The sequence below is a fragment of the Lichenostomus cassidix genome, chromosome 17 (assembly GCF_008360975.1).
Source record: "Lichenostomus cassidix isolate B80296 chromosome 17, HeHo_3.0, whole genome shotgun sequence".
Classification (NCBI taxonomy): domain Eukaryota; kingdom Metazoa; phylum Chordata; class Aves; order Passeriformes; family Meliphagidae; genus Lichenostomus; species Lichenostomus cassidix.
In genome coordinates, this window is record NC_139497.1 from 768,937 (window position 1) to 794,879 (window position 25,943).

At 49.9% G+C, this 25,943-nt stretch overlaps 2 protein-coding genes and 1 long non-coding RNA gene across 12 annotated transcripts in view; 1 reads left to right on the top strand and 2 right to left on the bottom strand.

The window, feature by feature from the left end:
* The window catches only part of MAPKAP1 (MAPK associated protein 1), a 78,845-nt gene extending 70,740 nt beyond the window's left edge, over nt 1-8,105 (top strand). For both annotated transcript variants that reach the window (XM_085076661.1, XM_085076662.1), the window contains 2 exons: nt 5,591-5,688; nt 7,493-8,105. In XM_085076661.1, coding sequence (XP_084932787.1) covers nt 5,591-5,688; nt 7,493-7,618 — 224 coding nt within the window. In that variant the 3' untranslated portion in view covers nt 7,619-8,105. The remainder of the gene's footprint in view (nt 1-5,590; nt 5,689-7,492) is intronic.
* LOC146429748 (uncharacterized) lies at nt 7,897-19,536 on the bottom strand. 2 transcript variants are annotated; one of them, XR_014855435.1, is made up of 3 exons: nt 12,839-19,536; nt 11,444-11,739; nt 7,897-8,913 (listed from the first exon to the last, which is right to left on the bottom strand). It is a non-coding gene; the product is annotated as an uncharacterized LOC146429748 (long non-coding RNA). The 2 variants fall into 2 exon arrangements; XR_014855436.1 differs by lacking the exon at nt 12,839-19,536 and adding an exon at nt 12,297-12,831.
* A 1,806-nt stretch (nt 19,537-21,342) lies between these two features.
* The window catches only part of GAPVD1 (GTPase activating protein and VPS9 domains 1), a 28,595-nt gene continuing 23,994 nt past the window's right edge, over nt 21,343-25,943 (bottom strand). For all 8 annotated transcript variants that reach the window (XM_085076665.1, XM_085076664.1, XM_085076668.1 and 5 more), the window contains 2 exons: nt 25,731-25,928; nt 21,343-25,042 (listed from right to left, as the gene is read on the bottom strand). In XM_085076665.1, the coding sequence (XP_084932791.1) occupies nt 24,902-25,042; nt 25,731-25,928 (339 nt within the window). In that variant the 3' untranslated portion in view covers nt 21,343-24,901. The remainder of the gene's footprint in view (nt 25,043-25,730; nt 25,929-25,943) is intronic.

Sequence of the window (25,943 nt, forward strand, 5' to 3'; positions counted from 1 at the left end):
TTGCCCGCTTTGCACCCTGCAGCTGAAGATTTCCTTTAAATTCTGATTCCATTGTTGCACTGGGGCTTAACAGAGTGTTAACCTGGTAATAGGCACAGGGCCTCCCCATTATATGTCTCGCTATCGAGCGGTTCTGCATGACTAGTTAAAAAAGATGGCAAGAAGATTAATGAAAGCTGCGAGTACAGAAGGGGGGCAGGTACCTTGGTAAGACTTCCAGCGAGGAGATATTAGAGCTGAACCAGAGCTTGGCTTTTTCTTTATCCTGTGACCTTTGAACCTGCCTTACTGTCGAGAGCTGCCAGCCGAGCTGACGTTTTGATTGATGTTGCTACACGAGTCAGTCTTTCCCATTGAATTCCACATCTGCACGAAAATAGCTTTTCCAGCAATATTCATCCTGGCTGTAAGTGATAGCCAGAGCGATGCCTGAACCCCCTTTATACAGTTTTCATTTAAAGCTAAAGGTATTTGATGTTTTAATTCAGTGTCTAGTTCCTCCCAATTATGCACATTGGGTGATACTAATTTAATGAATTGGTTGTTGGGTTGTGAAAGGACTGAAAATACCCAGAAAGTGTTGGGAAGGCTTTGGGTTGCTACTGCTCTGGGAGCTCAGATAGAGCCATTGCAGGTTTGCTCAGAGCCTGCAGTGGGGCCAGAGCAGAGGCAGTGTGTGCTCTGCAGATGGTGCACAAAATATCACAAGCTGGTTCCTGATGTCCCTGCTCCCACAGCAGAGCGTGGAGTAACACGATAAAATTCCTGCTCAATAGGAGATTAATCACGGGTCCTGATCAAGAGGTAAAAAACAGGTTCAGCAGAGAAAATGTTCTCAAACTTCAGGCTTGGAGTGAAAGAAGTGTCCAAGCGTGGAACAGAAGGCTGAGCGCAGGCTGTGCTGTGCAGGCAGGGCTGCCCGGGGGACAGCAGTGGCACAGATGGCCTTGGCTGTGCCAGGCTGGGCTCGGGGGCTCTGCACGATGTGTCCCACCAGAGAAGGGCCTGGCAGGGAGGTGTCCCAGTGGCCCTGCAGAGGGACAGCCACGGATCAGGGATGGCAGTGCTGGAGCAGCCTGGGCTGTGCTGATTAACTGCATCCCCCTTGAACAGCCTCTCCATAAAAGTTCTCCTGAGCGCAATCAGGAGCGCGCATTGCCTCATCCTTTTAACAAATCTGTTTTGTAGCCCTATTAAAAGGGGTCTTCATCTATCCTGTCAAAGCTATTCTGCTGGGGTTTTTTAGTTTAATTACACTATCCAATTAAAACTCCTCGCCGCATTTTGATTCTCCTCTCCTCGGGCCTGAGTGGATGTGACATTTACAAGGCTCGCCTCTCCGGCAGACAATGCGTGATTGATGAGGTGCAGACGCAGTGGAGGAGCCGATTGCCATGTGGAAACACTGCATTTTGATTTATTTATCTTTTTTCCCAAACAAGGTTGCTAGTAAAGAGGTTTTGGGCAACCCTGAGTTGCGCCTCAATTTTCATCATTTTTGCAAAGATCTTCATTAGTATTCTGCCTTTGGTAATAATTTGAAGAAGAAACAAAAGGCTTTGGGGGAAAAAAATCCAGATGTGTGAATAGTTACCACAATTTGACCCCAAGTGGGTGTGTGCTGCACTTCTTTAATTGCAGCTCTGCTTTCAGGACATCTGGACACAGGGCACCCTCTAATAGCAATGCTGAGTAACAAGCCTACAGTGTAACATAAAGGCTTGGAGGAAAAGAGATCATGGAAATACTGCTCCCTGAGAAAACGGGGCAAGCCAGCCAGACCACAGCTGTTATTTTTTTCCTTAACAGTCTCATCATTTTTGTCCCCTTGAGTACTGCCCTAGTTTGAAGAGTTACACCCCAGGTTCAGGATGAGCAGCCCAAATGCATAGGTGACTCCAGTGGTATCAGTGGGGTCAGGATTTCATCCAGAACTGACTGCCCTCACTGCCTCTAAATTATGCACCTCTGGGATAAATATCTCTTGCATCAAATGGGATTAACCCCACTTGTACACTCAGGTCAGCATCCCCATTCAGTCTGTCCCTAACCAAGCTCAGTGCCATATCTGGATAATCCAACTGCAGCCATGGCACAACTTGAGACTCCTCTCTGAAGTTGTTTTGTCACCACAGGGTGTCGGGAAGGTTGTTGGGTGGTTTTGGTGGTAATGCAACTCTTAGGGCTTTGTAGAGCCTTCAGGCCCTCTTCCAGGGTCACAGCAACATTTCTGAGGTACCACATGCAGATTTCCCCAGAGCTTTAGGGTGAAATATAGCAGTGGTTGGAGAGCAGAGGCTCCCCCATCTCATGCAGGGTTTGAAGGAAATGTGTCTTTGTACAAAGAGTATTGCTGGTGTGTATTTTATTTTCCTCATTCCTTGCCTTTTACTGGTGTATTTTTAATCCTTTGTCATCCTTTCTGGGCCCATGAAAAGAGATTTCAGAATTTGAGCTTGTTGAGGTCACAGTTTCTGAAGCAGTGAGAATCAGTGATGTCAAATGATGTCCATAAGTGCTTTGTTCTTCAGAGAGTCCTTCTCCAGCTATTTATTCCACTAATAAGTCTTAATTGTTGACTTCTGCCTTATGGCCCTGTAATGACAAAGCAATCATCAAGGTATATTGAAAAATTAACATAAATTTGCATTTCCCAGTGTTTGTTTGTTTTCTGCTTTGTCCAATTCATGAATATTCTTTTCATCCTCCATCTAATTAGTGATTTAATTCCGTGCATTCTGTTCAAAGAGTGGCATTGGAAAAGAGAGGGTTTGGGTAAGGGCTGAATTGTGGGGTGGAAGGAAAAGACGAAAAGCATTTTAATCTTGACAGAGTCAGTAAAAAAATTAGCTTTTCTTGTGCAAATTCCTATCCTTGTTTTCCAGGCAAAAACTGTGTTTTTTAGACTTTGATAAAAAGAGTTTATTACTTAGATTAGAGTGATTATTTTTTCACCTGTATCAGGTGCGGTGTGGTGGCTCGCCAAGGATTTGGATGTTTTCCCAAGATTGCAGGAATTAGCACAAGATTTACTGTTGCCTGTATAAGCACATGATGGTCAGTAATTTGGAGCTGTAATTCCCCAGGATTTCTCCCTGCTGTGTGTAACCAAGGGCACATGGAGAAGTTGGGGTTGGAGTGCAGGGTGGAGGTGCACGAGGAGTTTCTGCAGTCCTTGGAAGGGCAAGGAGAGCCAAGAGCTGCAGTACTGCAGGGCCTCTTCCCTCGCCTCGTTGGCAGTGCAGTGGTGCTAAAAATCAGGAGATGGGGTGAGCAGCTGAACGTGAGGATGGTGCTGAAGGAGTAAATGAGCTCTCCTTGGTGAATTCCCAGCGAATTAGCATCCTGCCCTTCCGTCGGCGGCGGCTGCAGGCTTCTCTCCAGGAGTAACCACACAGGAACCCATTAGTGTTGGGGTTGCAGAAGATTTATCAGCGTTCCAAGTGGAGGCCAAAGGGCAGCAGCAGGGAGATGTTGCTCTCCTGCTGCCTCACAGGGCCAACCCTGGCAGGGCTGGGGGCTCAGCAGTGCCAGGGCTGGTGAGGGGCACTGGCGTGAGCCCCCTGGGCTGTGCTGAGCTCTGCCCACCCTGTGACAAAAGCTCTTGGTAACAGATGAGTTTCTTTCATTCTGTTTGTTTTCCATAACTTTTGTTTTAACAGAGAAATGTAGTTGGGAATAACATGGATTTTCTGTTGTTGTGCAGCTGATTAATCCTGATTGCAGGACACTGAGGTTCCCTGCAAACACCCAACCACTGCTGGGGTGGAGTGATGGTAACAGAGCTGCTTGTGCAGCGTCTGCCTTTGGTTTAAATCTCCCATCACGTGCAGTAGGAGCCACTGGAGCTGCTGCTGTTTGTTACCAGATCCTCTCACACGGAAACATCAAACCATGGAAGCTCCTATTGATCTCAGAATTGTCAGGGGTGGTGCTCTATTGGAAAGAGGTACATCACATATTTAAGCACTCTTGGAAATGGAAATCAATCTCACAATTCATAAATTCCATCTGGCTAGAAGAGTAGCAGAGCAAAGTGCCAGTTAGGATTTCAGTGCACTCATATTTCATTCTGTAAGTAGTGTGTTGTGGACTTGGAGCTCATAAACATGATGCTGTAATGGGGCTTTCTAAGGAAAAGTCTTTTTGGCTTCTTCCCACTGAATTACTATTCCCAGCAGGACAGGGCTGACCTTCCAAGACCCAAAATACAGCATCTCGTTGGGATCCTCCTGCTGGTGTTTCTGTGCCAGTTTAATTTATTTAGTGACCAGAACTGTGTCGAATGTTCAATGTCCAGGGAAAATGGCAGGAGCTGGTGGAGCACAGTGCTCTGTCCCATCCCCAGGAGTGGTGCACTGGCACTTTTGGAATCATTAAGATGCTGTGTTCCAGGCAGAGCTGCATGCATTAACATGCTGATGAGCTCCCAGCTTGGAATTCCGCATTTTTAGTACCACTGAGGCATCATTTGTCAAATGATTTAAAGGGTTGGTTTTTTATTATTATTATTAGCCAATTTTTCAATATAGAATTTATTTTCCAGATTAGTGCATCATAATGGTGTTTAATTAACATGCCACAATAAAATACTTGCATCTCAAATTTCCTGGCCACCAATCTGAGCATATATCAGTCACTTTTTGGAAATCTGGAGAATTAGATAATGTAAATAAGATTTCCAATTAGCTTTCCTGCAGGAAAGACCTGGATTTACAGTAATGTGGCTGCTACTTTACGGATTGCTAACTTTGACTGTTGAACTGAATAAATTAGAAAACTGTTGGAAAAGTATCATGTATAGAATACATTTAATTTTCATTTTGAAGCCATCACCATCCATACAAGTGAAGGATATTTTGCCTCCCTACAGGTTCGACCTTTGTATCTAAGTTGTCCCACCCAGCCCTGTGTGTCTGGAGTTGTCCTACTGGGCCAGCACTCTGTGACCACTGGGCCAGCAGGTGGAACCCGTGTGTGGGACAGAGGCCTGAGCTCCAGGGAAGTGCCAGCAGGTTGCAGCTGGAGTTGAATTCCATTGTTGCAGTGTGGGAAGGGCAGTGCCAGCCCCAGGCTGTCTGGTGGCAGTGCAGCTCTGCCCTTCGGTGCCCCGCGGTTGGTGAGGCTCCCCTTCACCAGCAGCAGCCAAATGAGCTCGCGTGATGTTTTGGGATGAGGGTTTGGCGTGAGGATTCTGGGATTAATTGCCCTTTTCTTTGCAACACAACACTTCTCCCCCACACAGCCTTGCCCCCGGAGCAGCTCCCAGCACAGCCCTGCCGCGGTGGCTGAGCTGCAGCGCCGTCGTGGGCCGAGCAGAGCTAACCAGCCATTTGATGGATTTTTGTGTTTCCTGCAGTGGGGATGTGATGGGAAAAGGAACTTTATTGACTGGAGTTCAGCTGCTCCTGTAAGCCACCACTTGCCTTAAATTGAAATGACATGAGAAGCCTGTCAGCATTTCATTGCTTCCTTCTGTCGTGCTGATGGTACGCTGAGATCACCATCTGTGGTTTTCTTCTGTCAGGCACACGAGCTCTGCTCAAACTTTACAGGAATATTCTAAGCAGTTTTTTTCTCATCTTTGCAGGTCATGCAATATTTAAACTTACATATCTAAGCAATCATGACTACAAACACCTTTACTTTGAATCAGATGCTGCTACTGTCAATGAAATTGTACTGAAGGTGAGTATTAAATTTTAACGTGACCCAAAATCCTGGTGTTTTACCACTTGTTAGACATGTGAGTATTCAGGAGGCTCTGGAAACACACGAGGGTGCAGTGCCTGAGGACCACTGGGGTGTGTTTAACCTGCCAGGATGGCTGCTCCGTGCCTCCTGTTTTATTCATCCTTCAAACAGCCGCGCGGCCGCTGCCTGTCCGTGTGTAGCATTTCCTTTGTGCTGGTTTCTAGTTAAGAGAAACACCATTTTCTTTGGAGTTTTGTAGGAAACTACCCATTTCATTGTTCCCGGGTAGTTTCCACCTCTGGACACATCAGCACCCTGTGCATGCAGGGGTTGGGTGCTCCTGCCCCTCACACCTCTGCCCCACACTCAGGTGTTCCTACACAGCACACTTTTCTACCCTGGTCCTCTCTCAGGACTGTTTGCTTCCCCTGGGGCTCTGTACAGACATACACTCCCTTGCTTTGGGAAACAAATTTTTGTTACACTCTCGAAAGATTAAATGGAATTTTCCACAAGTTCATCTTTCGTAGCAAGTCAAAATTCAAAAGCAGTAATTTTGGCAAACCATCTGTTATGTTTGCTTTTATTGGCTGTGTGGAGTTTAGAGGATTGTTAAACAACTGACGTGTGATAAAATAACTTTTATTCATTACACAGAAGGTCAGTGTATTTGAGGGGGTTTCTATTTTGTGAGCTGTTAGGCTAATTCTTCTGTTCCCACTTTATCTTAGATCAGCTATTGCAATCCAGAACACTTAGAATCATGGAATCATGGAGTCATTAAGGCTGGAAAAGACCTCCAAGATAAAGTCCAACCTTTGCCCAAGTACCCCCATGCCCACTAAACCATCTCATGGAGTGCCACATCTCCTCAGGTTTTGGGCACTTCCAGGGGTGGTGACTCCACACATCTGAGACTGGCCATAAAAGAAGGCTAAAAAAAAAAAAAAAATCTTTACTGTCAATAACATGGATATTCAAGAGAAAAATAATATTGAACTGTACTTTTTTCTGAAGTTGCAGTTTGTTTATGTAGAGCATTCTCTGGTTTCATGCACAAGTCACTGGTTTGTTTTCAATTCCATCAGCTTTAGAGACTGCAGAAAAATCAGACTTTTCAAATTAGGCTTTTTACATGATCAAGTGAGAAGGACCGAGACTTTATTGACCATGAAAATTCCCTATATTTTTATGCCTTAAGCTGTAATATGCAATGAAAGTGAAACACTCTACAGTGCATAAAATTGTGCAAGTTTTAAGCCACAGCATATTAACCAGCTAATGGCAGACCAAAGGGCATTTTTATCTTTTTGATTCTTGCATTAACCTTCCATTAAAATTATCTCTGAGATTATCACAAAGCACTGGAGATAATAAATTTAGGGAGTAGCAGGCTTGTTAAATATCATTTTAAAATGCTTTCATCAAGTAAAATGTGCCAAAACACAGGCAAACTCTGAGATTAGCTGAGTATGCAAACATCATAATGGAAGAATTCTTTTCACTGAGGCTGATAAGGTCCTTTATTGACACTCATTACTGCATTATCCCAGCACTGGGAGGTCTGTGCAGCTCGCTGACTTCACCAGAGGTTTGGCTGACCAGGCAGCACGAGGGACACAGGAGGACAGGCCAGGCTGTCCTGGCACTCCAGGCTCTCTCTGTCATCATCGTGCTGATGGCCACTGGGACCACTGACACCAGAGTCATGGTCAGTGGGTGGTGTGGGGCTCCCTGCCCACCCCAGGCTGTCCCACTCAGCCTCCCATGTAATTAAACACCATCTCGTGTCTTGCAGGTTAACTATATTCTAGAGTCGCGAGCAAGCACAGCCAGAGCAGATTATTTTGCTCAGAAACAAAGAAAACTGAGCAGGAGAACAAGCTTTAGCTTCCAGAAGGAGAAGAAGTCGGGACAGCAGTGAGGCTGAGCCTCGAGGAGAGCCTGTGTGCCACATTCAGAGGAGCTGCTGGCCGCCCGGACCAGCCGGAGGGAGCCAGGACTGTGGGGCTTCTGCTGCCCAGGGCAGGAGCGGCCGGGAAGGAATCTGAATTATCCCATCTCTCACGGCTGGAAGATTATCCCTCGGTGGTGATGGGAAGTCTCCCCTGTGACAGAAATAAAGAGCCATATCAGCCGGAAAGAAGACTGTTACGCTTCAGGTTCCTTTGATTAGAAATAAGAGAATGACGTAGACTGGCATCATTTAATTACTGTATTATGTACAATCACAAGAAGAGATGTGATTACATATTATTTCACAGCCTGGTTAAAATAAATTATATACATCTGTAATCCACCCACGTACACGCAGGTATTGCTTGTGACATGATCAAATTTCTAAAAACAAAATGTAGGACAAATGTATCCATTTTTACTATTAATAAACAGATGTAATCTTTTTCAAGGTCCATATGATGCACAGTTCTTTTGGGGGGAGGCTGCAGTCCCAGATGGTTTCACTTCTGTTGCTGAAGTGCAGGAGGCATCCGTGAGCCAGGAACAGCAGCCATGGCAGGGGAGCGCTGAGCGAGGGAGCACTGAGACAGTCGAGTCTGTTGTGTTTGTTTTGTTCAAAAATATTTTTATTTAACTGTGCTTTTCAGCTTTGCAAATGCTTTATTGGGCGTTCCTTGCTGAAGGCAGCATGATGGTTGGAAATCCATGTCTTGGTGGTGGAGAGGAGCATCCTCCTGCCCAGGAGCTTCAGCTGCTGCTGCCCCAGGACTGGCGTGTCCTCCGAGGCACCTGGGACTGAGAAATGCCTTTGTCTTCTCTCAATATTATTCTTTAAAAATAAAAATTAAGACCTACTTTGTACTGGGATTTGTAACTATCTTGGCCTTGTTCATCCTTAATACATCAGGGAACACGGGAATGGGATTGCTGGGACCCAGAGCTGCGTTTTTGGTTGAATTCACCAGAGGTGTCTTTCATCCATCTCTCCAGGCCGCTGGAGCTCTGCACACACATCCTGCTATCATGGAACTGCCCCAGTTCCCCACGGGGCTGGGGGCAGCTCTGTCCAGCACTGCCCACCCTCTGCCAGCCTCCCACCTTGCTTTTGTACAGAGACAATTTCCTGAGCCTTAACACCCTGCAGGAGCAGCCCCGGGGCAGAGGGAGGGTTTGTGTCTCACTGTTGTTTACCTTCTGGGTTTGAGCGGCTCAGCCCTGCTCCACCGAGGCCAGGCCTCCCTGCACGGTCTTCCATGATATCTGCAAAATAAGAGAAATCCTATTTTATAGTATTCTATTAATTTTTTAAATATTTTCTATGTGCAAATGCAGCACAGATACAATGGGAAAAGCCCCTTCAATGTAAATGACTCTTTTAACCAACTCTGTGAACTATTTAACATTAAAGTTGTTCTGTGAATGTTCTTCGGCCACCCAGTTTCAATTCTTTTTAACTGAACTGAAGAATTGCTTATTTGGTATCAGAAACTGCAGCAATCTCCTGTTTCCATGGCCATAGTGCTGTTGCCACCCCCTCACTTGTATTTATTATCAGCAGGGATTCAGCATGTGCAGGTTTGCTCTCAGTAGAGCCCAAAAAATTCAAATAATAACATCTCTTCTGTCTGTGGTGACATCTGTGGCACAGTCCTTGCCCAGACCACTTGTGTTCACCCTCTTGTCAGTCACCTTCCACCGACTGTTCCTGGTGTCCCTGGGAACTGAGCAGAGATGGATGGATGGATGGATGGAAGGATGGATGGATGGATGGATGGATGGATGGATGGAGGCTGACGCTGGGGGCTGCTCCAAGGGCTGGGTGAGGAGCAGGGAACTTTGGAGCCCAAAGTGAATTTATTTGCTCCAAAAGAGCCATTGACAATTAAAAAGCAAATCTGCTTCCAGTGATCAGATTCAGTTTGATACGTGACATGTAGGAAACCTTCCTTAAATCCTGTAAAGATCCAGCATTCCAGGAGCTGAGCAGCCTCCCCCCCAAACAGACATTTCTGCTCGTGAGCATTTCTGAAGGAGTTAAATCAGAGCTCATGGCTGCAGTGTGTGCACAGCTGAGCACGGAGCCATCTCGGGCTGGTCTTTCCCTGGTAGCTGTAGATGTAATTGAGTCAGATGGGCATTCAACTGGGTCAGCAAGGCAAGCTGTTCCTCCATCCCTGCTACCGGGCAGAGCAGCGCGGCTCACGCCGAGGATGACTCCGGCCTGCCGCACACAGGCAGCTGCTGGAGGCAGCAGAGATTCCCTGAATTTTCTCTGACTCCTGCTGTTGGAGGAGTCCTGTCCACAGGGCTGATCCCCCCTCCATGTCCTTGGCTTTACTGGAGAACACCAGAGTGACCTTTGAGCAGGGGACACCCAGGGCACCCTGGCACATGCTGGCACCCAAGGCCAGAGCACTGGATGCTCTCCCTGGGCTCCCCAGAGGTTTGCCAGAACTCCCAGAGGATCAATTCCAGCCAGAGGCACCTTTGTGTTTGGGTTGGGGGAGCTTTGTGCATCCATGGGGTTTTGCAGCTGCCCCTCAGGCAGGGCTGAGACCTGGTACTGGGACAAGCAGGCAAAACCCACTGCACAGCTGTGGGTGCAGCCCTGAGATTAATGGGGGGAGTTATTTATGGAGACATGTTTGTAATGGGCCCATGAATTCATGGAAATGCGCTGCTGTGGTGGCGGGTGGGGCTGGGTGCTGCTGCTGCAGCTGAAATTAATGCCCCTTAAATCACATCCCAGCACAGCCACCCCTCTGCAATGCTGGGACAAGGACAGGGATGTGTGGGCACAGTGGGCACGTGGCCAGCTGGGCCAGCAGGAGGGTGCCCTGGCCAGGTGCTGCTCCCTGGCATTGCTGCCATGACCGTGGGAGATCTCAGGGTCACCAAGGAGCTGGGGCACAGGGAAGGCTGGCCCTGGGCACAGTCCCATGCTGCTGTTCCACTGCAGGAAGGGTTAAGCACTGTCATGTTTTATTCTCCCCACACACCTCTGCTTAAATGCAAAAAGAGAAAAAAAATCTCAACAGGGTGTTGTTCACTCTAAAAACCCTAAGCATGATTTGTGAACTCTCACAGCCTGGGTAATCTCATCAGAGTAATGGGATTATATTTCAAATCACCATGGCCTGTTCATTACACATTTAAACTCCTTTGACAGAGGAAAAGTTAAATAAAATGTGTGCGTCAGCCCTGGTTGACTTTCCCAGTTCTCTTTCTTGATTAGACAAACAGATGCTGAGCTCCAAAATGAAAAAATAATGTGCTCATTTATTCATTTTTCTGACAAGTCACAATAGATTTTTAACTACAAATGAGCCCCCTCCCCAGGTGGGAGCGCAGGGGCTGCGTGTGCTGCAATGGGCTGGGAGCCGGTGGCGAGGGCTGGAATGGGGCACAAGTGGTCATTTCCGTGCTGTGAGCATGGGGACACTGCCACAATTCCCCTGCCACCATTGCCACTGCTGCCACCGCCACCACCGCCGGGTGGATTTCTGCGAGGAGCTGGAACTGCTCACAGTCCTGCCGGGAGCACAGCCACTGCCCACAGCACTGCAGCCCTGGCCGAGCCAGCCCGACCCACCCTGGGCACCCAGAGCCTTCTGGCACCTCCTCCTGGCTCTGCTCAGCCAGGCTGCAACACACCCAGGTGGCAGTGCCAGGGCTGCTGGGGCCATGGCCATGGGGACAGCCGTGCTGTGGCCATGGGGACAGCCGTGGTGTGGCCATGGGGACAGCTGTGGTGTGGCCACGCCGAGCACTGCCAGCCAAAAGCACATACCTGCTTAGCGTGCTGGAGCTCCCAGTGTCTCTCCCGATGTCTCTCCCGATGTCATTGCTCCCAGCCCGACCTTGGCACGAGCACCAGGCGTGCGATGGGGCTGCTCAGCCCGAGTGTGGTGGGTGTTGGTGCCCCAGGTCCTGCGTGGAGCCTCAGCAGGGCCGTTCAGCCTCTTCCCAGGAGCTGCAGATGGAGGAGCACGTGGGCTGCTGGAGGCGTCGGGGCTAAGCGGGCTGGGATGTGCTCCTGCTGGAGAGCAAGGTCTCGTCAGGGAGCACCGGGACTCTATTAGGGAGCTGAAATGCCAGATAATTAGAAATACACCAGCAAACCCCATTATTGTCAGGAGGCTGCAACTGCGTACAGTAATGAAGCAATTATTAATGAGCAACTGCAAGGCTGTCATTAATTTCAGCTTTTCAGGATCACAGGCTACGACAAGTTAAACGTTACAGCAGAGCCGGGCTGGGCTGAGTGGGGCTGAGCAGGGCTGGTCCCCACCCCAGCCGGGCACAGCAGGATGTTTTGGCATCCCCCATCCTGGGTGGGACACCCCCTGTGCCCACGGTGTGCCCCACCCCTGTGCTCTCCTCCTTGCTCTTGATGCCAGCACCAGCCCCTTGGGCATCGCAGGCCGTGGCATTGACAGGGATGGGGACAGGGTCAGGGACAGGGTCAGGGGCAGGGATGGGGACAGGGAGGGAGCGCTGCCCCATCCTGTCGCGGCACAGGCGGTGCCGGTGGCTCCGGGTGTGCTCGGGGCCGGTGCAGCCGGGATCTGCTCCCGCACCAGCGCAGCCCCGCGCCGCAATCTGTCACGGCGGCTGGGGCTCGCCGGCTCTGCAATATGTACCTCATGTCTGGGCTGTCATCGGACATAATTCCTCCCTGCTGGCATATTGCTGATTTGTGCATAAGTGATGCGTGCAATCCACCTGAGCCGGGAGTCAGGGGTGCCTCGATCCGGGGCTGTCAGGGCAGAGTGTTTTAGTGCCTCCTGCGATTAGCTGGAATTGACAGGCCCTGAGAGCCGGGAATTGCACAACAGGGGAATTAACAGCCAGGGCTGGAGTGGAGTGTGGCACTCGTTTAATCTGCAATTTATCAGTTTGCGTGGCTCCTTGTCGCAGGCAGAAGATTACACTCCAAAAAAGACGACTCTGGATTTTTTGTAGTGCCACCAGACAGGGAGTGGGCAGAGCAGTGCTCGGGGTCACCGGTGTCATGGGAAGGGCACCCTGGGGTGGGATACGGTGGGGACAGTCCCCGTGGGCTGGGATCCTCCACAATCTTGTGGGGCAGGTGCAGGTGCCCCTGCCCAAGGTGCCACCCCCAGCCCCGGCAGTGGCTCCCTGGGCCACACAGGCACCCTGCAGCCCATGCACCCCTCAGTACCTCACACACAGCACTTGTGCTCCAGAGGAGGATCTGTGGAGCCACAGCCCCATCCCGCTGCTCCCGTGGGCTCTCAGGGCACAGAGCGTGCTGGCAGCAACAATGAATCCTCAGCCCCCACCACACCATGAGCGCTCCAATTTTGATAATATCATTAGAAGCTGATAATGGTTTCCAGGAACTCTGCAGCCTCTCTGCGAGGTGACAGCCTGTAAAGGCAGCGTGACAGATAATGTATTCTGCAAGGGTACAATAATGTGACTCTGAGCACATTAAACTCCTTTAATGTGGGTGACATACACCTTCCTCCTCACATACATTACCATCCCGGGGGCACTGCAGCCACCCGGAGCCAGAGCCCCCGTGTTTGTGCACCCCACCCACGGTGCTCCACAGCCCCCCAGCGCCAGCCGAGGCTCCCGCGCCAGCCACGCTCCTCCTTCCCTGGCACCAGGACATTAAACCACGGGATGCAGACGCTCCCACTGTGTGCAGATGATCTCCTTGGCCTTCCTTGGTGTCCTGCTCTGATACTGGAAACCTTTATGCAACCTCACGGTATCAAAGATTATTTATAATGAATTAAATACATTTTCAGCAGCTTCTTTCCACGCTTACTGCCACACTTCCACTGCCACTTCAACTTAATTAGGGAGAGTTCGCTAAAGAGATGGGAATAAATGCATCTATAGAAATATATCTATGTATAAATGAAGAAAGCCGCCACCGCAGGTCAGACCAGTCCTTTCAATTTATTGCCCTGGTACATTCATTTGTAAATAGCTTTGCCTTGCTGGTTTCTAAGTGCAAGGCTAATGTTGGAGTGCTTAAATTAATAGTGACGCACACCTTTCATTATTGCTATTAAATTAGGTGCTGGGCTTTGATGGATTCACTTGTTGCTGAACTAAAAGCCTCGTGGATGTGGGTGTGCGTATCCATTTGGTTTTACAGCAAGTTTAGGTCTTAATGTCAAGGCAGGCAGAGCTGAGCGGGTTCCTCCTCAGCAGACTCCAATTAGCAGGAGGGCACCTCCCGCGCCCCAGCCGTGCTCCCCCGGGAGCCAGCGGAGCTCGCGGCCCCGGCGGGAGGGAGGTGGCTGGGGAGAGCCAGGCAGGAGGACACCCCACACCCACCAGTGGGTTTGGGCTGCGTTTCAGGATCAGCATCCCTGTCCCGAACACGGGCGGGGGCGCTGGGGCCCCCAGCGTCACACCTGGCACCAAAGGGCCGGGTGGGTCTGTGCCATCGCCTCCCGTGGGCACCAGCCCCACACCACACACGGCATCCGCCTTCCCACGCCTGGAGAAACACACAGAAACACGACAAGCACCCCCAAAATCCCTGGAGACACGCACGGGGTATTTGACACATACCATCAGCCCGGTCCTCTCTGAGATGTGACTGACACAGCCCCGTGACATGCGGAGCCTCACGCTGGGTGTTTGCCCCATGCTGGCCGGGGGCTGTGGGTGCCCCAAGGCCCCCGACCTTGCCACCCTCATGACCCCGTTTTCCGCAGCAGTGCTGGGATTTTTGCCGGTGGCATCGTGACCCTCCTGTTCTGTCCAGGGACTTGGGGCTCTGAGCTGCGCTGGGAGCTGCGAGCTGTGCCTTTGTTCTGCCGCGCTGTTCCCACTCTTACGGTGCCACCTTGAGGCCGCCGATCGCACCTCCGGAGCGGCACTGCCTGCGCGACCATCGCCATGGCCTGTCCCCTGCCGCTCCCCTGTCCCTGTCCCTGCTCCTGTCTGGAGGACCAGGGACCGCCCCAACCCCCTGTGGACATCACCGACCCAGGACATGGGGCTGTCTGACACTCGGGATCTCGGGATCTGGTCAAGTTTTCGGGGTTTGTCTCAAAGAAACAGCTCAGGACAGACCTTTGGGGCCAAGTTTCTTATTTCTGGAGAATGTCCCAAAACTCCCTGCACTGGCCCAGGCAGAGACTATGGGATCCACCAGTGGCATTTTCTGCCCTGTGCCACACGACTAGCAAGGACCAAGCACTGCAGCCCTGCCTGCAGCCATCAAGGGACTGAGACCCCCGGCAGGGCTGCCAGGCAGGAATGCACAGCATCATCCATCCACGGGCTCTCCAAGCAGCTGGCATCGACAACCAGGTCACCGTCTAGCCTGAGGGACCAACATCCCTGTGTCCAGAGCTGGGGCAGAGACATCTGTTCATTGCAACTTCCCTACGGACAACAGGGAAGGGGTGGGATGTAGCTGACCCCCTTAGCTGACCCCTCCAGCAACACTGAGGACACAGGTGTGGAGCTGATGACCATGACAGGTCACACTGGTTGCTCTGTGTCCCTCTGGCATGGGCAATGCAGGACACACAAACTACCCTTCTCTTGCTCTTTGGCATTTTAGGGATAATAAATTCCTAACCAGCCCAAATTCCTCCTTGGTGTCCTCCAAAGCAATGCTCCAATAATTAATTATAAACCACAAATACTGACCAGCTCCCATGTCCTCTGCCAGCACTGGCAATCATTAACCAGAATATCAAATTTATAATGCTGGGATGAGGAACCTGGTGAGATGAACTGCTCTGCTTTTTAATCAGTTTTATGGGATGATAGAAAGCATTGATCGACAAAGACAAGACACAGCCCATGTTCCTGTGTCTGTAGCTGTGCAACCTTATTAATTTCGATTTACAAAGGGTTGGTTGAGCTGGAGGGGACAGAGCTGAGGAAGTCGCCTTGTGCTGGATGGACCAGCGCAGGATCCCACATGGATGGCAGCTGGAGGGGGTCTCTAGGCAGGGGGCTTACCAGCAGTCTGGCTCACCTGGCTCTGGGCAGGGGTCCCAAAAGCTCAGCCACGGAGGCACAGGACCCAAACTGCACCCAAGCACCATCCAGGGTGATGCTGGTGGGCCCCACGGGTTGGGCCCAGTCTGACGAGCTCCGGTGCCATCCCAGTGACCTGGCACTGGGCAGCGTGTGCCTGCCAGCACGTACATGCCTGTGCCTGGCCCTGCCCGAGCCCTCCCTCCTCCCCCCGAAATGCATCTGTGACTGGGGCATCGCCTTCCCACCCAGTACGGCCCGGTGGCGGCCGGACAGCTGGTAACCATATTGGTGTGTCTTGCGCTGTCATATCGCATTTGCACGCCTGCTCCTGCTCCGCATCCGGGGAGGCTGCGCCGGCATTTTCAGGTCAGAGGCTGCATCCTGCACAGGAGGAAAATTCCCATTTCCCCACCAAGACTTTAACTGTGAAGTGGCCTGGACTCAGCTTCTCCATCCTGGCAGCAGCTCTGCACCATGGCTGCCCTGGCACCCAGCCCTCCCCTGGCACGGCCAGCCCTGTGCCAACCTCGCTGGACACACTCACCCCTCCGGCCACACTCACCCCTCTAGTCTTGTCCATGCTGGGGAAAAGCTGAAGAGCTGGAAGGGCTGCAGGTGGTAGCAAGTGGGGCTGCAACCAGAGCCAGGGGCATTGCTGGACGGGAAGTCAGGCTTGTCAAAAAATTTGGTTTCATTCCTTGAATTTAAAAGTTTGCCTAATAAAAGTAACTGAGAAGCAGTGGTGTGCTTTGCCTTCTGTTCGGCATTTGATTTAATAGCACATGACGTTTTGATTAAAAAATTAGCTGTATATAATATCAATAGAGCTCACATTAGAAGGATTAAGAATTGGCTGACTGACAGGTCTCAAAAAGTGGTTGTCAATGGGGAATCATCATCAGATGATGATGTTCAACATGTTCATCTGCGATTTGGAAGTAAATATCAAATCAGTGTTGATAGGATTTGGGATGACAAGGATTAGTGGGAAGGTGGGAATGCTGACACGGGGGAGCTGTGGGGAGCTGGGATGATGCACTGCACAAGCGGCCACCCCACACTCCTGCCAAGGGGAGCTGAGGGCAACCAAGCCCTGCGACCACCAGTGCCACTGCAGAGTCCTGAGTGAGCCTTGAGCCCTCATGAGACATGACACATTGGAACCAACACCTCCCCAGATAGCTGGAGCCCTCAGCAGCCCTGGCATCCCCCTCAGCTGCAGGTTGGGTATGGCATTTCTTAGAGTGATGGAGGTGATGAAGGTCTGACCCGTGTGGTGCCGCTGGCTGCTCCCACACTACAGAGGAGCTGTTCCTCCTCTGCTGCCCTGGGTAGCCATGGATTTTTGAAAGTCAGATCCCTGTTAGTGCAGGGCCTGTGCCTAACCCACATGAATTCCCAATTGTGAGTGCTTTCAATTAGCGACCGCAGGCACTCAGACCCTGGATGTGTTCATTAGTGACACGGCCCTGCCGCGCAGTGACAAGCCACATGACAAACCTGTCTGAGGGATGCACGAGGTTTTGGCTGTGGCACAGCTCCCACATTAGCCCTGGTAAGAGACAGGGAAGGGAGGGTGCCTGCAGTGGAGCAGGGATGGGTTCCCACCACAGGGCACATGGAGCCCACACGGACCAGGGGACGGCAGAGCCCCAGCAACCACCTTCCAGCAAGGGCCTGTCCCAGTGCCCATCACGGTGCCCATCATGGTGTCCACTGCTGAAGGAGCTTCCCCTGCCCCAGCTCAGCACATCCACCAGCAAGAGAGGCACCCACAGAGCCCCTGGGTCCATGAGTGCTGAGTCCTGTAAATCCTGCCGAGCAGATGTCCCTGAGCCACCTCCAGAGACACCTGGCAGTAGAATGACACCTCTTGTCCTCCTCCATAGGCAGGGTGAGCAAAACCACAGCGACTTCAGTGTTTGTGTAGGGCATCAACTCAGGGGACTAGCCTGGGAGACACATCCCAGCACAGCTGAGCTCTGGCAGGGATGGGCATCACTGCCCTCCCAGTGCCTGGGTCCATGAGCCCCCAGCTCTGAGCACCCGTGGCAGCCAGTAAAGGCATTGTGCTTCTACAGGGCTCAACTGGCCCAATAAAAGATTATCAGCTAAATAAAACAAGAAGTGAGTGATGCCACGATGCCCTGTTGGATTGGAATTGTGTGAGCAAAGTGGTTTTCTCAGGGAGATTTATTTCCTCTGCTGGCTGCAGGCAGGCAGCCCAGTGAAGGGAATGAGCCTCTGGCTCCGAGGCCGCTGCTCCCTCGTGCTCTCAGCACACAGCTTTTATCCCATTGTTCAGGGAATCAGAATAAAGGAAATACAAACAGGTATTTTCCCATTGCAAAGTACAGGAGCACATGTTCCAGTCCTGCTCCCCTGGGCCCTGCTCTCCTTCCTGCCTACACCTTGGCCCCAAAATCCCACCTGAAACCCACAGCCAGATCCAGAAAGGCAATCCCATGCCAGTGGGGACAATTCCTGCCCCAGGCCGAGACATGGCATCAGCTGTGACAGTCCCCAGAGGCCCTGGGACATCTGTGGCATCTGCCATGGATGATGGCAGCAGACCCAGGGGCTCTGCCTGGGGCAGTCTGCAGGGAGCTGCCCTGACACCCAACACTTGAGGAACCAAATCTCTGCTGCCCAGCGTGATCTTCCCGCAGACAGTGTGGCAGAGACAGAGCCTGCCTCTGCTCACCTTCACCACTCCTGCCACAAGCTTCATCTTCAGCCACTTCCCCTCCACAAGGACCAGGCACTGATACCTGGCAGGGAGGTACAGAACAGGATCCCCAGGAATGAGAAATACTGCAAACTGCTGGAGTCAGCACTCTTGCTGAATTTTGCTTTCAGCATCTGCAGCCCAATAAATCTTTGTCTCCTTCCGGTGAACTGTGCTCCCGCTCAGGCTCCAATTTACATCCCTCAACACTGTCCCCACAGCACACGGGCCCCGAGGGCCCCACTGCCAGCCTGGGTCATCGCCCTGCGGGGCCAAGGGGACAGCGAGGGCTCTGCCGTGGGCAGCTCAGCCCCAGCAGCACCGACTGGCCGCAGCTCCGTGGGGCTGCTGACCACCAGCACTGCTCGCTCTGTGCCAAAACCCTTCCACTCGCCAGACCTTCACTGGCCCTTTTTTTTTTGTTTTAATTGTTTTCAAAACAGATTTCATGTGGTCCCAAAATGAGACCATGATTGTAAATTAAAGTGTAATTAGCCTTTACGCTTTTATATTCATTAACTCTTCTCTGTTAATGATGCAGAGGCTGGAGCACAAACCCAGCATTATGAAACCACATCCAGGAAATAAAATAGTGATTTAGATAATGGCCAGAATGTATTGCTGCTTACACATAATTAAACAAATGCTCAATTTACACTTGGAAACATGAATGAATGTTGATTAACCCCAGCCCAACGACTGTGCTGGCGCCGTGGCTCAGCGCGGCGCTGCCGGCGGGGCTGACACGGTGGGCAGGGCGGGCAAGGCTCTGCTCCTCTCAGGGCTCCCTCAGCACCTGCCCGGCCCAGGTGCCACAGTGCCACACGGCAGAGGGCACTGCCATGGGGGCACACCTGTCTGCACCGCCATGGGGACAGCGGGCCCGGGTGGCATCGCCCTCAGCCCGGCCGAGCGGCACCATGGGCCCGAGGCTCCCGGCGCCGCGGCTCTGCCCGCCGCTCCCGCACAGCCTTTGTCTGCCGTCCCCTGTGCCTCCTGCCCTCCAAATGTGCCAGTTACTATGGAGACATCTCCTTCCCTGCGCAGGAGGAGCCTGAGCCCCCCTGTACAGGATAACGTTCTGTTTTTCTGCAGATCTGGACGCCAGGAGGCCGGGCGGGGGGCCAAGGGCCGGGTCCCGGCTCCATCTCCCCTCGGAGCAGCACGGCCGTGCCTGGGCTCATTGCCGGGCTCTGCCCGCGGCTGCACAGCCAGCGCCGCTGCTGTGCTGAGCAGAGGCTCACAGGGTCGTGTCCTGGGAACTCTCGGCCCCGCGGAGCACGAGGTGCCATCCACCATGGGCTGCTCTGCCCCATTAGCTGAGCCTGAGGAACAGACAAACTGCACGGCTGGCTCCGGCCCCTCCAGGCGGAGCTGGTGGATCCAGAGCTGGATCCAGCGCCAAGCAGGGTTCTGTGGTGTTTCCCGGTGAGGATGGCCGTGGGCTGCCATCGGGACCGGGCAGGGGCTCTCAGCGGCAGTGAGTGACCGACAGAGCCCCACAGAGGTGTGTCCAGTGAGCCAGGGCTCAGGTGGTGCTGGTCACAGGAATACCTGTGCAGGCACCAGGAGAGCAGGAGCTCAGGGACATCCCTGGGGCCCAGTAGAGCCATTCCCAGCTCAGTCTGGCTCCAGGCTGCCCTCCCCAAATCTGTCCCTGTCCCCTCACCGTGTGCATCCCCCGGGGCTGCAGGATGGCGCTGGTGTGGTGTGCCCAGGCCTCTGCTACCATGAACCCCTGTTCATGGATCGTTGCCTCAACAGGCCATAATGGCTCCATCTATCGGGGTCAATACGGGCGCCTTTGACACATGATAGACAATAATTGCTCTTGCTTAGAGACTTTTTAGTTCATGGATCATTGACCTGATGGGCTGTAACAGCTCCGACAGAGGCTGCACACCCCTGTGCTTAACCACCCTCAGGAGCAGGCAGCTCTGTACAACCACATCCACATGGAACACATCTCCCCAAATCCACGCTCCCAAGGGGCCTGGGGCCTCTGGAAGCCCTTGGGGTAGCCCTCCTGGTAGCATGGCCATGGAGGAGAGGCTGTGCAGGAGTCACAGGGGCCCAGGAGAACAGGCCAGCACACCCCAGAATCCCTCAAGCACCATGGGACAGGACCAGGATGCACAGGACCAGGTCACCTCCCAAGCTCTGCAGGCTGGAGATCCCCGCTCTGACAGCAACTTCCAGGTATATGATTTAATGAAAGGCACAATAAGAAGTGAAACAATTAGAATTTCTGCCTCATTATCATGGTAATCTTATCAGTCGGATAATGAGGTATTAATGGAGATTTAATGTGCCTCTCATAACAGAATCCCTTGGAGAAAACACATAAGGAAATTGCTGTAAATCCACTTAATGATGGAAAGGTCCCCAAACACCATATTCCAGAGGATGAAAAATGCCGGATGCAAATGAGAGAGAATCAAGGTCAATAACACTGTGGGGACCAAGCTCATGGCAGCACCGTCACCGCCATGCACCCTCCCTGGCCCACCCGCCCTGATCGACAGCGGGACTGGGGTGGGTGAATGACAGCTAAAGAAATCCTCCTGTCTCATCAGAATAAATGAACATTTCCCAAGAAATAAGATGCCAAACATAATACTTTTGGACTTGACCATTCCCAACAAGGCTTCAAACCTCAGCCAGCAGAGGGATAGGCACGGTCCTGCTGCAGGCAGAGCTATTTCTTTCCTCTCCAGCTACTAGAACAGCCAAGCTGCAGATTTAAATATCTGAGGAGCTCTGTGTTAAGCAGTCAATGCAGCGGTGCTTCCTCTCCCCTTTACTGGATTTTGGTTCTTTTTTGCCAATGTTTCTTTCCCTGTGAGGGGTAAGGATGCCCAACAGAAAACAACACAGAGTTAGTGGGAAGCTGCTCACACTCGCAACTGCCATTCCCAGCACAACTGCTGATGGCACTGGAACAAGGCAGAAACGTCAAAGGCAGGCGGTTAAACTGCTCTCCTTTTAATCAGTTTTTACAGAATAATACATTAATAATCACGTTAAGAGACAAGATGGGGTTCCTGTATACAAGATTGTGCAAGCTCGTTAATTTAGATTTATAAAGGCTTTACCAAAGAGGAGAGGCAGTACAAAGCTTTTCAATAGAGGTAAAGCACAATTAAAAGGTACAGAACACACACTACTAACTCAGCAGAGGTTAATTCTCAAGTAGTACAGGCTCAACCACGTCCCCAGCTGTACCCAGACACAAGCATCCTACCCCCTCCATCCCCACTGCCTTCCTGCTGCTCCAGCTCTCCAGGCACACTGTGACTCACTCGTGCCAACACACAGTTCTGCTGCCAGCAGCTCTGCCCCCTCTCCTACCCACTTCCCCCACCCCATTCCCATGGCAGTGAGTTCTCCAATTCTGTGAGAATTTGGCTTAACAGAACAAGAACATTTTCAAGCAGTACGAACCAACACTGTGCTCACCAGACTCACCCACAGGAAACAGCATCATGTTTGTGGCTTTTTTTTCCTGAAATTTATGGCAGTTACATTCAGCATTTGGTAGATAAAGGTCTTCAAAACAAAAACTTTTAAACTCAAATCCTTGATAGGCCAGACACATTCTGATTCTCCTTAAAGAGGATTTAAAAAAGGTTTAAAGAGGAATCTCACTTAGGAGCACAAAGGAATCTCCTAGAGATGAAAAACCCAGCCCCTTCCCTTCCCTCCTCTACCCAAAAAGGAAACCAGCACCTCTGTAACATTCTCAGGCACAGACATGCCATTGTTGAACGTGGCAGTTCCTCAGAATGTGCCAACAATTGGCGCTGAGACAATGACTGGGCCTGTAGCCCACGACTGTGACCTGTTACCGAGGACCTTTCCCTGCTCCATCTTGCCCAAAACGTTCCTTTCCTCCTCCAGTGGCTGAAGTAGTTTAATTCACAGAAAGCACCAATATTACAGCAACAGGCCCGTGGCTGGCACCTTTTGGCAGCAGTTCTGGTACTTTTGGTCCTTTATGCACTGTCTTTTCACCTTCACTATTGCACATCAAACCTAACAACATCACTTCCTAGACATGGAATTTAGCATTTTAAAACAAAACATTACAGGACACCTGGAAAAACAGTAAAAGGACATTACAGGCAGGTTTTTAATTCTTTGGAAAGCCTAATTCTCTAACTACACCTATCAAGACTATATAAAGGACCTTTATATAGGCTGGAAAAAAGAAGCAAAGGACCATCTTGCTACAAAAACTCTTGGCTCACCTGGGGCTCACTGAAACGTCTACTGGTTTTAAAATAACTAAGTAACATTTAAAAAAAGACTCCAGTTTTTTAAAGTATTTTTCTATGCAGAAAAACCAAGTGATAAAAGCTGTGAAGGAAATGGTTCTTGCCCCTTCCATAAAGGAGAGCAAACCTGAAAGCCCCAAGAGAGGCAACACACAGGGTGATCACCAGCTCCTGTGTCCTTGTGCCTTCTTCAGGGATCCTACAAATACTCTCCTCAACCAACACCCAAACTGGAGAACTTTCACACATCGGTCTTAACATCTTGGATATTCAAGTAATAATTACATACTACAGGACACTTCTATAGAAATGAATTTATATTGCTTTTTGATATGATCTGGCCATATCTTCAAGGGCATATTTGTGCTTTGCTGCTGAGTGTTATTGGTCAGGGCTGTGCTTGCAATATTGAGTTACGTGTTCAGCACCAAAAACCCATCAAGGCTAAATAACCAGAATATTGCAATGCTACACAGACTGAGTCACCAAGTAAGGCAGATCAGAAGAATTCTGTTTTGACTGAGTATTGCTCCTCCACACAATCAAGTCTCTAATAGAGGAGAAAGACTATAAATAAAAGGAAAAGGTTACCATCCCACCACCTCACCTGTGATTAGTTTGGCAAAACTGCTAGACTGAGTTATATCTGAGAGTCATAAAAAGTAAGTTTTCTTATTATGCCTTGACAAGTAGCACAGCCAAATCAAGCACTCAGTACTTTACATAAATTGCTCTAATTCCAATTAACCACATGATTTTCCCAAGTACTAGTCACTTACAGGTTTTAATCATCAAAATGCACACACACACAAAATGAATCAATCATGTTTTGAAAAGAATGTGAGAAAGATTTTGTTTTCTTTACGACTCACAGACACCAAGTCTTACCACATCCCTTTGTCAGAAGTGCAATTAACACTCTGGAAAGAGCAAGAAATAATACTGACATGAAAAAGTTCAATGCTTGCTGTCCTTTTTCACAGTATTCAAGCTGAAAAAGAGCAGCAAGTGCTTATATACAGCCAACACCCCCTGGCCATGCCCCAGACCACCTCACTCATGAAAAACCCATGTGGTGTTGTGCATAAAAACCTCTTTAAATTGCTAACTGTCAGTTTAAGGGGAAGGCGGGGTGAGAAATCTATAAAACACCCTGAACTGATGTCATGATATGTTTCATAAAGAACAGTGTTATATTATTTTAAAATATTTTATATGAACAGTAAAACTTGCACTGCTGCATAGCAGACAACACGAAGAACATTTAGTAAAAACATTCACTGAACCCCCTGGCATATGTATTTAATGTCACTAATCAAAATATATATTACAGCCCAAGGTTCTGTTAAGGATCTCTGTTTGGGGTTTGTACAGTATACACAATAGCTCAGAAAAAATATTACAGTAAGGTATTTTATTTCTCCTTTTTATATTAGACTTCTCTATTGTAACTTACAGTCCCTCTCCTCTATATACCCAAACCTCTGTAACACCCTAATGCCCTAGCCAAGAAGTGTTCAGCTAGCTAATAAGCCCTATTATAAATTCCAGTTTTAGAAATTTCAGTAATCTTAATTACATCTTAATAAATAGTTCAGTTCGCCCTTTTTAAATCTTAGCCTTTTGAGGAAGTCCTTTTGTCACCAAAACATGGTACATTACAACCTGTTAGAGGTCAGAGAGGCTTTTGCTTGTTTATTCAAAGGATAGTAAGTCCAAAGATACTTGCAATGCATTAAATATAGTTATATAATATTTACACTGTCCTCTCAGATTTTAAATTTAGGTGAAATATAATCGATAGCTGATGTCAGCTACTACAAACTTTCAGTGTGGCTGGTGTTTTCTTAATAAAAGGTGTATTCAACTAGAAAGTTTACTATGTGGCTGCCCTGATTCCTCGTTTCAGTTTTCTGTTAGAAATTAAATGAAGTGAATTATTCACGTGAATAAGAATTCAGGAAGAGGGGAGGTGGAAAAAAAACATGAAGAATTTTCTGAATGTTTTGAGATTCCAAAATACCTGAAAACTGTGGTCCCTTTTGCAGTGCCAGTATCTAGAGGGGAGAAAAACGCAACCCAAAGAGAAGAGGAAAATCTGTTAAATTAATTAGATTAGTAAAGGTGTGTTTTAAAATGCCTCAATTCTGTACAGTATTTTACAAGGAAAGTCTTTTCTTCAGCTTTTGCAGCTGTTGTACATTCTTAGAAGCTCCTCTCCTGCTCACAGTCTGCCTATATGCTGTGTGAGTTACTTGCGATCATCGATAGTTTTGATGAATTCCACTGCTGCTGTGAACTGCATCCACCAGTAGGACTCCTCTCCAGACAAACAGTTGGCATAGAAACTGCTGATGTACTGCACTGTGGACAGCAGGCAAGGGGGGTTGGCCTGGGGGTTGAAGAAGAGAGACACTCACAGCTTGTTTGCAAAGCTCAACATCATCAAACATCACAAGATACACAACAGAAACCTTTGTGCAGTGATCCTCATCCTACAGGGTATGCAACCTACCTGCAGGGTAGGGACTGTATCCTCACCAGCCCATTTCACACACTCAGAAGGCATCAGGTTTGATGAAAGGAACATTTTTCCAACAAGGAAAAATGACTAGCAGGCCAAGAGAAAGAAGGGGAACACTGACAGAATCTGTGAAGGTCATCAGGACCTCAACCCATGTAAAGCCGGTTGTTTTAGCATCTCACACATCAGACCATTCTCCACTCATGTCAAAAAAGACCAGCAAAACAACCCAGGTCTGTCCTGGTATGGACCCTGGTCCTGAGAGGACAGTGTGAAGCAGGCACAGATGACAGATGCTGGTGGACATACCTCAAACAAACTCTACTCCACACACATCTACACCCCAATTCCCTTGGTTCCAAATGCAAAGCTTGCTTGGATTCAAAAATCATAACCGTGACCACATTTGTCATGTTCTCATTCAAACCCTGCTGAATCAGATCTGTATTTGAGCCTCACATGCTCCCCATGATGCACAGGCATTATTTCTCCTCCTAAATTTGCTTGTTTATTACAAGAATTAACTGGGATTTGTGATCTCTGCAAAAGAACTCACCTTTATGAGGACAAAGACCAGAACAGGAACAAAATCATCTGCCCCAGGTACCGAATCCTCGTTGGCCAGACTGAGCAGGTTCATGATGGTGGAGCACATCCTCAGGATACACTGCACCTTGTCCCGGGGGGTTTTGTAAGCACTTATTGTGCGGATCTCGGACTGTGCCGATGGCCACGGTGCCTCCCGGAGATACACCTGGGGAAAAACCAA